This window comes from Macrotis lagotis, chromosome 1 (assembly GCF_037893015.1).
Source record: "Macrotis lagotis isolate mMagLag1 chromosome 1, bilby.v1.9.chrom.fasta, whole genome shotgun sequence".
NCBI lineage: Eukaryota > Metazoa > Chordata > Mammalia > Peramelemorphia > Peramelidae > Macrotis > Macrotis lagotis.
The window spans coordinates 574,021,092-574,034,072 of record NC_133658.1 but is presented as its reverse complement, the minus strand read 5'-3'; the positions used below and the strand labels follow the sequence as shown (position 1 = coordinate 574,034,072).

The window sequence follows — 12,981 nt, the reverse complement described above, 5'->3', positions numbered from 1 at the left end:
TTGATTTTTGCCCATCATTTTTCCTTGTTACACTGAATCCTGATTTTGCAGCCTTCCACAAAATCTCCTTGATTGACCCTCTGTCCTCTCCCCACCTCCTGTTCATCTCAGCTTCAATTATCTCCTCCCCCATCTCTCTCCATGATTTTTTAATTAAGTTCCCACCTCACAGCTTCATTTCCTCATTGTAAAAATAAAGTATTCACACTCCAGTTTCCCCTCTATCTTTTTCTCCCATTTAATTACATTTCAACACTTAGTCCAGAATCAGAAGAGAAAAGTTTACAATAGAGTTTTTTGAGAAAGGTTTTGGAGGGTTTAGGGACTACTTGTCTCCCAGAATTTCTCCCAATTCTCACTACATTTGAATAAGGGTTGGGGGTGGCGGGGCAGGGGATGGCAGGTCTGGCTAACACCCAGGTTACATGTGGATTTTAGAATAAGTGTTAATCTTGTATCTGGGACTGTGCATTGTTTGCTGTACATTCAACAACACCTGGGCAAAATTCTCCAATTGTGGCTTTCATTTTTCTTATGTTAAAAAATAAGTAGCATCCTTGTCTGTCCTTCCTTCTTTCTTCTTTTTTCATTGAGTCTAACTACTATCTCTTCTTATTTTAAATTAAAACCCATTCCAGATTATTCCCCCTAAAAAAATATCTTTTCAGGGACAGAACTGATTATCATCCCATTATAAAATAAATGAACTTAATTCTTTCTCACTACCCCAACTACTTTTTTTCCAAAAATAATCTGTTCCCTTCATATTAAGAAATGTGTGGCAAGTGAAGAAGTGGCAGAATAAGGTTTAATGCAAGTAGAGAGCTTATGTTCAATGATTTCAAATGCCCTGATCAGGGATGGCCTGAGGCACAACTGAAGTTTGGCTTTGGATTCCTTCCACCTCCCCTGTCAATGTCATTTTTCCTCCTCCCTGCTTCATCCATCTCCCTTAAGCTTCCCCAGGCACCTATCCTATGTCCATTCTTGCTTTCAGCCAATTGTCAACTGATTCTTGCTAAGGGATGAGCTCATAACTTAAGATTTGAAGGGAACTTTTGAAAAACCAGAAAATCTCCAAGACCCAAAGGAATTAAGCTATAATAGTTAAATGCTAAGGTGATATTTCTAGGCAGGAGTTGCCTGTTCTATTTAGTTGTTAATAAGATCAGCCCTGGGCCTGAAATCATACAGCAAAGCATGCCTCTTCCCATTCATTTACTCCACTGTCAGAATCTTAAACTTTCTCAGTCATCTTTTGCTGTGTCTCCAGCTAAGACTCACACATAACATAGACATGCTTAAGTAGGTAACCTGCCAGCAATAGGTACCTTTCTCAATACTACCACCACTGCTTTTATCTTCACATCTAGCTATCACTCCCTTTTAGTAGGGAACAAAGATTTGGCATACTATTTCTGAAATTTTACTAATACCTCTACATCACACCTGTTTAGCCTGTTCCTTGGTTTCTCTATTTCTTTTAGAATTTTAGAATTTCTTTAGAATTACCTCTTTCACCTGATAGCTTTATTAATTAAGAAGCAGAGTGATTTTGAATTTTTTTTTTGTAAATAATATTTTTTCAGGTGGCTAGGTGACGCAGTGGATAGAGCACTGGCCCTGGAGTCAGGAGTACCTGAGTTCAAATCTGACCTCAGACACTTAATAATTAGCTGTGTGACCTTGGGCAAACCACTTAACCCCATTGCCTTGCAAAAACCTAAAACATGTATATATATTCTAATTACATGTAAGGATAATTTTCAACATTCATTCTTATAACATTTTGACTTCAAGATTTTTCTCCCTTCCCTTCCTTCTCAAAATGGCAAGCAATTTCATATAGGTTATATATGTGCAATCATGTTAAGCATATTTCTACATTAGGTTGTGAAAGAAGAGATAGAAAGGAAAGCCCACTAAGAACAAAACAATGTCCTTGCCACCATAAAATGAGCTATTTTTCCTGATTCTGGATCCAAAACTCTACGCACATCTGTAGTAAGAAATCCATATGAGAGAAATTCAGAGAAATATGGGAAAATGTGTATGAACTGATGCAGAACAAAGAAAGAAAAAGGGAACAGTGTATACAATGACCATAATAATGTAAGGATAGCAACAACAAAAAAATGTTACACTGATAGTAAATGCATTTGCCCAACATCTCTTCCATAAGACATTGATGAAATGAACCTCTCACTAAAGAAGAGAAAGCCTGGATAGTATCTGTTCTAGTTGTGTTCGCTTAACTATTTTTACTTGAGGAAATGAAAATAAGGAATGCAGATGAAGTACTGAGATAAATTTGAAGGAGAGATCCCTTTCCTTGGAGGATGAGGAAGGATGTCAGGGAAGGTGTGAAGGATATGGAATTTGAGAAATCAAAGGATACTTACCTCAAATGAAGGGGGGAAACCCCTAACAGACCCAAAGGGGAAATGTGAACAAGTAAAGAAATCCTTTGCAGAACTGGGGGGAACTGGATGAGTAAAAGCTCCTAGAGGAAAATGATGTATTCCAGAGCACTGGTATTGCAGCCAGGGTTTGAATTTAGGCCTCCTGTTTCCTACCCTGGTTTATTATTACAGCTATAATGAGCAGTCTCTCCATTGGACAGGTTTATTTTGTCAAATCTGACTCTCATGACCTCATTTGGAGTTTTCTTGGTAAAAGATACTGGAGTGGCTTGTCATGTCCTTAGGCTCACTTGACAGATGAGGAAACTGAGGCAAACAGGGTTAATTAAGTGACTTGCTCAGGGTTAAACAGCTGGTAAATTCTGAGACCAGATTTGAAATCAGGAAAATGAGTCTTCCTGACCCCATGCCATGTGTACAATGGCACCACCACAGATAAAACTGAGGCTCAGATGATTTGTTTATGTTAGAAAATTACAGAATTAGAACCTAGCCCTTCCAAACTTACAGTATTTTTCCATTATTCTTTGCTACTCCATTTAATATGAAATATTATGGCATGTATTTCTAGAATATTAAGCCTATTCTCCCCCCACCTCTTTTAGCCTATCATCCTTCAAAATGTAATTTGTGATTTTGTTAATGTGAACACAATGAAGCAGACAGAGGTTAAATGACTTGCCCAGTCACACAGCTATTTGCTGATGGAGGCAGGATTTGAACTCAGGTCTTGCTGACTCTAATGCCAATGTATTATGCTATACTTCTGTAGTAAGAACCTAGTATGGAAAACTTAGAGAAATATAGGAAAATTTGTATGAACCAAGGCAAAACAAAGCACCAAGAGAACAATGTATAAAATGTTCATACATTGAAGCAAGGACTTTTATGAGTCACTTCCTTTTCAGTGGAGCAGCCAGTTTATTTGGCAATGAACATTTGGAACAAGACTGAGATATGATAACTATAGTTGAGCAATGTAGCTAAGTAGCTTACTAGCTTTGTGATCCTGGGTAAGTCACATAACCCAATTGGCTTCAGTTTCCTTGTCTGTAAAATGAACTGGAGAGAGAAATGATAAACCATTCCAATATCTTTGCCAAGAAAACCTCAAACAGGGTCACAAAGAGTCAGAGACACCTGAAATAACAGTTTAATAACAATAACAGTTTTATCTAGGTGCCCTAATTGATACAGTAGGGAGCCTAGAATCAGGAAGATTTGTGTTGAAATTTGACTTCAGAGGATTCCTATCTGTGTCTGTTGGCAAATCACTTAAGCTTCCTTTGCCTCTGTTTCCTCAGTTGTAAAGTGAAGATAATAATAGCCCTATCTCCCAGGATTGTTTTGAGGATCAGATGAGATAATACTTATAATAGTTTAGCACAGGAAGGTGTTTATTCCATTCCCCTTCCCCATCAGAAGGTAAAAATATGATCCTATGATCCTATAACCTAGCGAATACACAATAATTTTGAGACTTGGAGAGGAATGTATAAATTCATAAATCTTAGAGTGCCAGTATATGAATTCTAGCATAGAGACCAAAAGATAATAATTAGCTGAGACCATAATGAACTGTTGAGCAGCTTCATTCTCTAGCCTTTTGCTTACCCATTGTGGTTTGCCTGGATTCATCTCTTAGGGAAGCCTGACATCTGATTAGGGAAAATAGGCTCCCCATTCTCACATTCATGGGCTCATTTCCCTTACCCAGACTATTCAAGGACATTTACTTTGCCTCCAATGCAGTGTTTCTTAAAAAAAAAAAAAAAAACCAATACACAATATGAATTTGGTATAGAATAGGCCGTTTATACCACAAAGAAAGATTGGGAATCAGGAACCATCCATACATTAGCAGAATGATTTAAATAGAATTTAGCATCTTGACTTCTGATGTAGTCAGCTGGAAGGTATAAGGACATAACTTTCTTTGCCTCTTTGTGGGTGGCGTTCTTCCTGCTCTTAGATGAAGACTGTGACCTTGTGAAATCCAGGTCAGGAAAGTGAGACCCTAGAAGTCCAGAAGCTTGAACTGATGCCAGCTTTTTCAGCGGCCAAGCCTAAGGAGGACTTGGAGCTCAAATGACTAAGTGGATGGATGGAAGTCAACCAAATCAGTGTTAGCAGCTCACCTATTAATCATTCATTTGGAAATGAACTTGGTAGAGCAAACATTATGCAGAAACTACTTTAAATGTTCTTCTAGTTCAAGTCTAGAAAAAACAAACAAACAAAAACAAGTAGACACTAATAAGGGTGGTTTTATTTCTGAGGCAATGGGGGTTAAGTGACTTGCCAAGGGTCACACAGCTAATATCTGGGGCTACTTTTGAACTTGGGATCTCTGGACTCCAGGACTCTATCTGCTGTGGCACCTAGCTGCGCCTTTATTTTCAAGATACATAATTAACTTATTCAAATTTTTAAAAACTGGGCAGTTTTCTAGGGAAGAAATTCAAGCCATCAATAGTCATATGAAAAAATGCTTCAAATCATTAAGAGTTAGAAAACCACAACTGAGGTTCCACTTCACTTACATCAGGTTAACTAAATTGACAGAAAGGAAAAATGACAAAAGTTGGAGTAGTATGGGAAAAAAAGCAGACACTTTAATGCATTGTTGGTAAAACTGTGATTTGGTCTAAATGCTCTGGAAAGACATCTGGAACTATGACTTAAAAGGCAATAAACTGCATAACCTTCCATCATTACTAGATCTTTACTCCCAAAGAGATCAAAGGAAAAGGAATCATAGAAAAATGTTTATTTCAGCTCTTTTTGTGATGGCAAAGAACTGAACCATAAGGAAGTGCCCATCTATGAAGAATTGCTGAACAAATGATGATGGCATTTGAATGTAATAGTATACTATTCTGCCACAAGAAATGATGAAAGGGATTGTTTCAGACAAACCTGGAAATATTTGATGCAAATATTTTGTAAGCAAAATGAAGTTAGTAGAACTGGAGAATAATTTATACAATAACAAAACATTGTAAAGACAAACAACTTTGAAATATTCTGAGTAATGCAGTAGCCGGTCCATTCATCTCATAACAGAAAGGTAATGGACTCAGAGTATAGAATGAGACATTTTTTAAAAACATGCACAAATGGAAATTTGCTTTACTTTAACTTTACTTAATATGAAGTAGGGTAAATGTGGGGAGGGGACAAGAAAATGTTTTTGATTCTTAAAAAAAATTTAAGACAAACCCAGAAAAAGAAATTACTTCATTCAAATCCTCCCCCCAATCTTCTCCATTTAAATTGTATTTCCCTTTTTTTTGTCTTCCCTTCTTGAACTGATATTTAGCCAATCTCCTTTTCCTCCCTAGTCAAAAAATCAAAACGAAAAGAAAACTCATCCTTCCTGCAACCACTCGGAAATAGTTTTGGACCTGATTTTAAATACACACTACAAACAAACCATATAAAGCAATGTCAACAACCTCAAGCGAGGTTTGTTGGACTTTATCACCTGCAGGCCAAGCAGTGTAGAAATTCTTTTTTGCAGTTCACTAAGGAATAGCCAAAAGGTAGGAAGAAAGACAGATTGGATTAAGAACTATTTCCTTTAAAAAAAAAAAAGCCCAGCATTTTAAACAAATACTTTCTTTGTGTTTGGATTTTTTGAAGTCCCCTAAAGCCCACAAGAGGAGAATGTTGGCAGATTTGAAGGTAAGAAATGATCTGGAAGATTTCTGTAACTTTTCTATATTAATTTTAGCTTTCTATAGCATTCCACAGAAATTATCAGGCTATATAGCAAAGGGATTTCTGGGTGGCATAGTAGATACGAGTTCTAGGCCTGGAGTCAAGAAGACTTTTCTTCTGACCTCAGAAATTTACTAGTTGTGTCACCCTAGTCAAGTCATTTATCCCTGTTTGCCTTAATTTCCTCATCTATGAAATGAACTGGAGAAGGAAATGGCAAACCACTCTGGTATCTCTTCCATGAAAACCTAAATGGGGGTCATGAATATTCAGACTTGACTGAAATGACTAAAGGACAATATAGTAAAGCATTCTTGCAATAGGAAACTAAGTCTGTGTTCTTTTTTGAAATTATTTTTGACCCTGCACTAAAATTAAGTCACAGAACCTTGGAATGTTATAAATGGAGAGATTTTCAGATATCATTTAGGACCAAATGTCTCATTTTACAGATGAGGAAACTAAGGCCAGCAAGAGAAGATGTGATTTGTCAGAAGTCACACAGTGAAAGAGATGGGATAAGGACACATATTTCCTATCTCCCAGAACACTGTGCCTCCCATTATTTCATAAGGGTCTTTGGATTTAGAAATCTTGAATTATCAGCTGCATTCCCTGCCGGGGTGGGGGTGGGGTCCCCCCATGAGCCCCATCTCCCACGAAGGATTCTGAGAGAGTACTGAAGGGCTTCTCTTCTGGGCAACAGGTTTGTCTGCTTTTTGATGCCTCTGGTATTATCTACCTGAGCCAATTAAGAAATATTAGACCACTACTTTGCTGACAGACTGACATTGCTCACATCAAGCTTCTCCAAGCTTCATACACCTTCTCTCCCTTCTATAGCTGACTGGGGAGGAGAGGGGAGTGGTAGGAGATATTCTCCAATCATCCAATTAGATTATACAGCCCAGATTATTATGAAACTCCAAATGAAATCCTGGCTAACAAGCACTGCAACCTTAACCCTAGGGGAGGTAGAAGCTACAAGTACAAAATATTGCATAAGTTTATCAGCCAAGGTCATTTAGTAAGTTGAGCTTTTTTTCCCCCTGCTTTATTTAGTTTAAAGGGATTAAATTTGCAAGGATGAGGGATGGGAGTGACTAAGGTCAACATTTTGAGAGATGAAGATGCTATAGTCATTTTTTTAGCCATTTTTTCAGTCCTAAGTCCATTTTGGGTTTTATTGGCAAATTGGTTTCCTATTTCCCTCTCCAGTTCATTGTATAGATAAGGCAAACAGGGTTAAGAGACCTGCCCAAGGTCATGTGGCTAGTTAAGTGCATTAGGCTGGATAGAAGTCAGATCTCCAGATCCAGTACTCTATCTACTGAACTACTACTCAAATGGATAGTCTTGGTATGCTATTTAAACAGGGGAGGGCAACCATTTTTCTGCCAAGACCATTGGGATCTTTATAACATCTTTCATAGGCTTTATTTAAACAAATGTTCAATAAAAAAAGTTCCTAGATTTATTGAATTTCAAATCTCGCCTGCAGTTGTCTTGGCAAAACCAGACCACTATGATAGAAGTTCCCTGCTCCTGGTCTTGAGGGTCACAAAGAGCTTGGGAAATAATAACATGGCACAATATCATAGTCATATTCAAATGGAACACTTTTTCCAATCATTCCCAAATCTGTTTCTAATTTTTTGTATTCAAAAGTACCATTGTGAATATTGTAGCAAATAGGAAGTTTCTTGAGTTATGTGTCCAGTAGATGGATCAGTGGAATAAGGTAGACACATTTTAACGATTTCTCAATTAATTCCAAATTGTTTTCAAGGGAAAAAATGAGCCAATTTACAATTCCACTAAGAGTGTATTAGTGTGCCTTTCTTCCCCTCAACTTCTCTACCTTAACTATTTTAATATCAACATTGAAATATTGAATATTTTGATATCAGAAAGTATCTTTGCTAAAAATCTTTTGCTGGGTATACATTGAAACCTCAAAGTTATTTCAATTTGCATTTCTTTTTTTTTAGTAATTTGGAACATATACACACATACATACATATATGTATGTATATTTTAATGATTGTTGAGTTTGTGATTTTCTGAAAATTTTCATATATTTTAGTCACTTGTCTATAATATATTTCTTTCATTTATCTCTGTTTTTAAAATGTCCTTTATTAAGGTAACAAATGTTGGAGGGGATGTGGGAAAAATGAGAATTAATGCACTGTTGGTAGAGTTGTAAACTGGTTCAACCACTCTGGAGAACAGTTTGGAACTATGCCCAAAGGCCTACAAAATCATACATCCCTATTGACCTAGAAATTATACACTATTAGGTCTATTTCTCAAAAGATATCAAACAAACAAACAAATATTAATAACAGCTCTTTTCTAGTGGCAAAGAATTAGAAATTGAAAGGATGCCCATCTTGACTGAACACATTGTGGTGTATGATTGTGATGGAATACTATCCTGCTATAAGAAATGATAATAAGGATGTTCTCAGAAAAACCTGGAAAGACTTTGATGAGTTGATGCAAAGTGAAATGTTCTGTGAACAAAGTAACAGCAATTGTAAGAGGATCAGCTATGAATGACTTAGCTATTCCCAACAATACAATGATCCAGGACAACTCTGAAGAATTTGTGTCTAAAAATAGCTGTCCATCCCAAGAGAAAGAACTGATGCTGTCTGAATATAGTTTGAAGCATGCTTTTGTTTTACTTTCAAAAAAAAATTTGTCCTTTATTTCCTTCTTCAGGGATGGGGAATCTCAAGCATGCAGTCTATTCTTAGCCTTTGTAGTTATTTTATTAAAAGTCTGTCAAATTTTATAAAAACTAACTTTGTCTATCAGTAGGTCCTGCTTTGATTCTCCTATATCCCATTTAAAGTCACTAAGTTATAGGGGCAGCTAAGTGGACCAGTGGATAGAGTCCTAGAGTCAGGAGGACCTGAATTTAAATGTGACCTCAGACACTTAATAATTGCCCAGTTGTGTGACCTTGGGCAACTCACTTAACCCCATGGCCTTAAATAAAAATAACAATTTTTTTAAAATCACTGTTTTATTCAAAACTATTTCTCTCTCCTTGTATTCCCTTGCTTCTCTTATTCTATTGATGTTTTTTCTTTGTCTCAATTTTATTTTTTATTCCCTTCTTCCATTTAAAAGAAACATCCTCTACTCCAAACCTAAATTAAAGGTTTGAAATGTGGATATATCCCTTAAATAACTTTACTTTTGGGGGGTTGTTGGCTCTCAATAGAAAAAACATCATTTCTTCCCTATCTTCTTAAATCATAAGTGGTAAGTGTATAATCAAAGTATAAGATAAAAAAAATACCCCCAAGGTCACTTTAGTGTCTGTTTTCTTAATTCCTAGGTTATACTTGCAAAGAAAGATTTATTCATTTGAATATTTATTAAGATTGCTTATCCCTGGAACCAAAGAAAATTAGGAAAGAGAAGGAAGCTTAGAAATAATGCACCAGACCAATCCCCACATTTTTATAGGAGAAACTGAGATCAGAGAAGCAGTGCCTTGTTCACATCTACCCAAGTAAGCATCTCCTTAACCCCCCCCTTCTACTTTCTTCCTCCCCTCTTTTTTAGAAATAGCTCCAGAAAATCTGGTCTAAGGGTGAGTTGTTGTTTTTTAGGTTCAATTAAGTATTAATTCTAGGAAACTTAGTTTCCTGGTAAAACTCCTTTGAGGGATGTTCAGTGAGAGCCAGAAACATTCTTACCATTTATAAATAAATGATTCTCAACTCTTAGCAGGTTGTAGTTTATAGAGCAATTTATTATGCACTGCTCCAGCAGCCCACCAATGTAAATTATCTTCTGGTTTCTCTACTAGACTTCAAAAGCATTCATCCCTGCCTGCTGTCTAATCTCTCTCCTGAAAGGTTAACGCTGGAGGTCATCCCAGGGATCCAAAGGAAGGAATGCCATGATGTTTATTGATTAGGATGATGGTGATACAGCATTTAATTTTTTATGTTTCTCAGCTTTTATCTATTTTGGTCAAGATGCTGAAACAAAGACACAAATGAAATGAATCCTTAAGGTCCCATTTGCATCAGATGCAACATAACCACAGGAGAAAGAGATACTGTACGACTGGTACATCTGTTAATAGAAGGTCAGTCTAGCTAAACTGGGAGAGATTCTGCTACAGGAAGCTGGTCTTCAGGATATGACTGTTTTTGAGATAGCTCATAACAACAACAACTAACAATAGCAAAATATTTATATATCTGTATCTATATATTCACACACATATCTATACACATACATAATTTTGTATATATATATATAAAATATACATATATATATATATATATATATAAAATATACACACATATACAAACATGAGGGGGTGGTAAATAAAAGAAACTGAGAATAGGAAAGAGAAAACAACCAGCAAAATCAGGGAACTGAAGCAAGGAATTTGGAGAGAGAAATAAGAGATTTATTGAAGACAACTGGATTTATTGATCTTAAAAGAGGCAAATATAAATGTATATATAAATATGGATAGATACTTACATATGTTTGTGTATATGTATAAATACACATATATATTGTGTATATATATATATATATATCATTTTATTCTTTATTTTTTTATTTTTGGTTTTGTGAGGTTTTTTGCAAGGCAATGGGGTTAAGTGGCTTGCCCAAGGCCACACAGCTAGGTAATTATTAAGTGTCTGAGGTCAGATATGAACCCAGGTACTCCTGACTCCAGGGCTGATGCTCTATCCACTGCACCACCTAGCCACCCTTAATTTTATTCTTACAATAATCCTGGGATATAAACATTATTATCCCCATTTTACAGATGAGGAAACTGAGTCAAGTCAAGTAAATAAGGAATTATTATACACTTACTAAGTATTAGGTAGTATGCTAAACACTGGAACTTCAAAAGAAAAAAGTCCAGTTCCTGCCCTCAAAAAGCTCAAAATCTAATAGGGAAGATAGCAAACAACAGTACAAATAAGATATGTGCGGGATAAATTAGAAATAATCTCTGAAAGAGGGTACAAAAATTTAAGAGAACTGAGAAAAGCTTCTTGAAATTTTAGATGAGAATCAAAGAAATCTAGGAAAGTTGGGAGGCAGAAATGAGGAGGGGGATAATTCTAGGCAAGGAGGACAGTCAGTGAAAATATCAGAGCAGGAAGAGTGACTGAGGTAGGCAGAGGTTAAATGACTTGCCAAGGGTCACACAGTTAGTGAATATCTATAGGATGTTTAGAATTCAGATCTTTCTCCCTCCATCATACTGGGAGCTTTCTCAGTGGTGGGGGAGCTCAGCCATGGAAATTATATATGCTTGGATCAAAAGTTAATAAATGGAGTTCAAATTCTCAAAAACAGCAAATGATTTAAAATGTTTTAATATATGTTCAAGTCCTTATGACCTAACATCTAAAGGAGGGGAACAAAGCATTTATTTAGTCCCCACTTTATGCCAGTCACTCTTTGCCAATATTAACTCATTTGATCTGGAGATGATTTATTATCTATTATGTGGTTGTTGCTATTGAGCTGTTTCAATCATAGCAACTCTTGGTGATCTCCATGGACCTCTGACTGTGGGGGTTTTATTGATAAAGATGTTGGAACAGTTTGCCAGTAGCAAACAGATGAGTGATTTGCCCAAGGTTACATAGTTTGCCTGAGGAAGTTTCTGGGTTTGATCATGGATCTTCATGACTCCAAGCCCAGTGTTTTATCCACTTATCCACCTGGCTGTCTCCTTCTATTGTAGAAACAGGCTATTATTCTCTTTCCTGGATTTCATTCCCTCCTCACTTCTGCCTCTTTGAAAATCTATTTCCCTTCAAAGCTCCACTGAAGTCTTTTCTGTTGCCCTTAGTTGTTAGAGATATCTTTACTGTAGATGACAATATATCTTTATGTTTACTTATCTGCATACATATGCTATGCCCTCAGTAAAATGTAAGGTCCTTGAAGACAGGGACTATTTCCTTTTATTAATCTTTGTATCTCCAGCAATGGCCCAATATTCTGTACATAGTAGGTGCTAGTAAAGTTCAATTCAACTTAATTGAATAGAGCACTAAACTAGGAGTCCAGAAGGGAGCCAAATTCTCTTTGTGAAAATGAGGTACTTCCTTCTATGAACCTCCAGGCATTTCCCCTCACTCTCAGTTTCCTTAACCTTAAGGTAATTTGATCACAAAATCTCTAAACTACTTTACAGCTCCAACATTGTGGGATTTAAAGTCAGCTAAAGGCTCTGCCCTGCCCTCTTCCCCCGCCTCAAAGAAGTAAGGTAATTATTCTAAATTTAAACCAGCAATGAAATACTAAGCAGCAGTGACCCTTCACCTCCAGACACCAGACTTGTGCGCAGGCTGTCCCCTCTGCCTGGAATGTATTCACCCCCTCATTGCCTCAGAATCCTCCAAAACTGAGCTCAGGTGCCACCTTGACACCTTTTAGATAGGGCTTTTCCTGATTCTCACCTGATGCTAATATTGTTCCTTCCTGCTAACTATTTTGTATCTATTTCACATATATTTACTTAGTATAAATATATGGTTTCTCCTTCCAAAGAATGTCTACTTCTGGAGGAAGGGAGTCATTCACTTATGTTCTTTGTTGATTGATTAATTGATTTGGAAGGAACACAAGACATTGAGGAGATCAGAGAAGTTTTCATAGAGAAGATGGAATTTATTTGAGCTTTGGAAGAATAGAAACTAGATGTGTGATTTCAAGGCTGTGCCAATCCCAGAAAAGAAAATGCCCTCTTACCAATATAAGTTGGCCTTTTTTCTGCAAATTATAGTTGCTTTGGGGGAAGGCAGTTAGTTAGGTGGTA

The 12,981-nt window shown here is 36.6% G+C and overlaps 1 protein-coding gene across 1 annotated transcript in view; it reads left to right on the top strand.

Moving 5' to 3' along the window:
* The first annotated feature begins 5,905 nt into the window (after positions 1–5,905).
* Positions 5,906–12,981, top strand: part of HGD (homogentisate 1,2-dioxygenase) — a 106,782-nt gene continuing 99,706 nt past the window's right edge. The window contains exon 1 of the mRNA XM_074214602.1: positions 5,906–6,110. Within this exon, the coding sequence (XP_074070703.1) occupies positions 6,093–6,110 (18 nt within the window). The 5' untranslated portion in view covers positions 5,906–6,092. The remainder of the gene's footprint in view (positions 6,111–12,981) is intronic.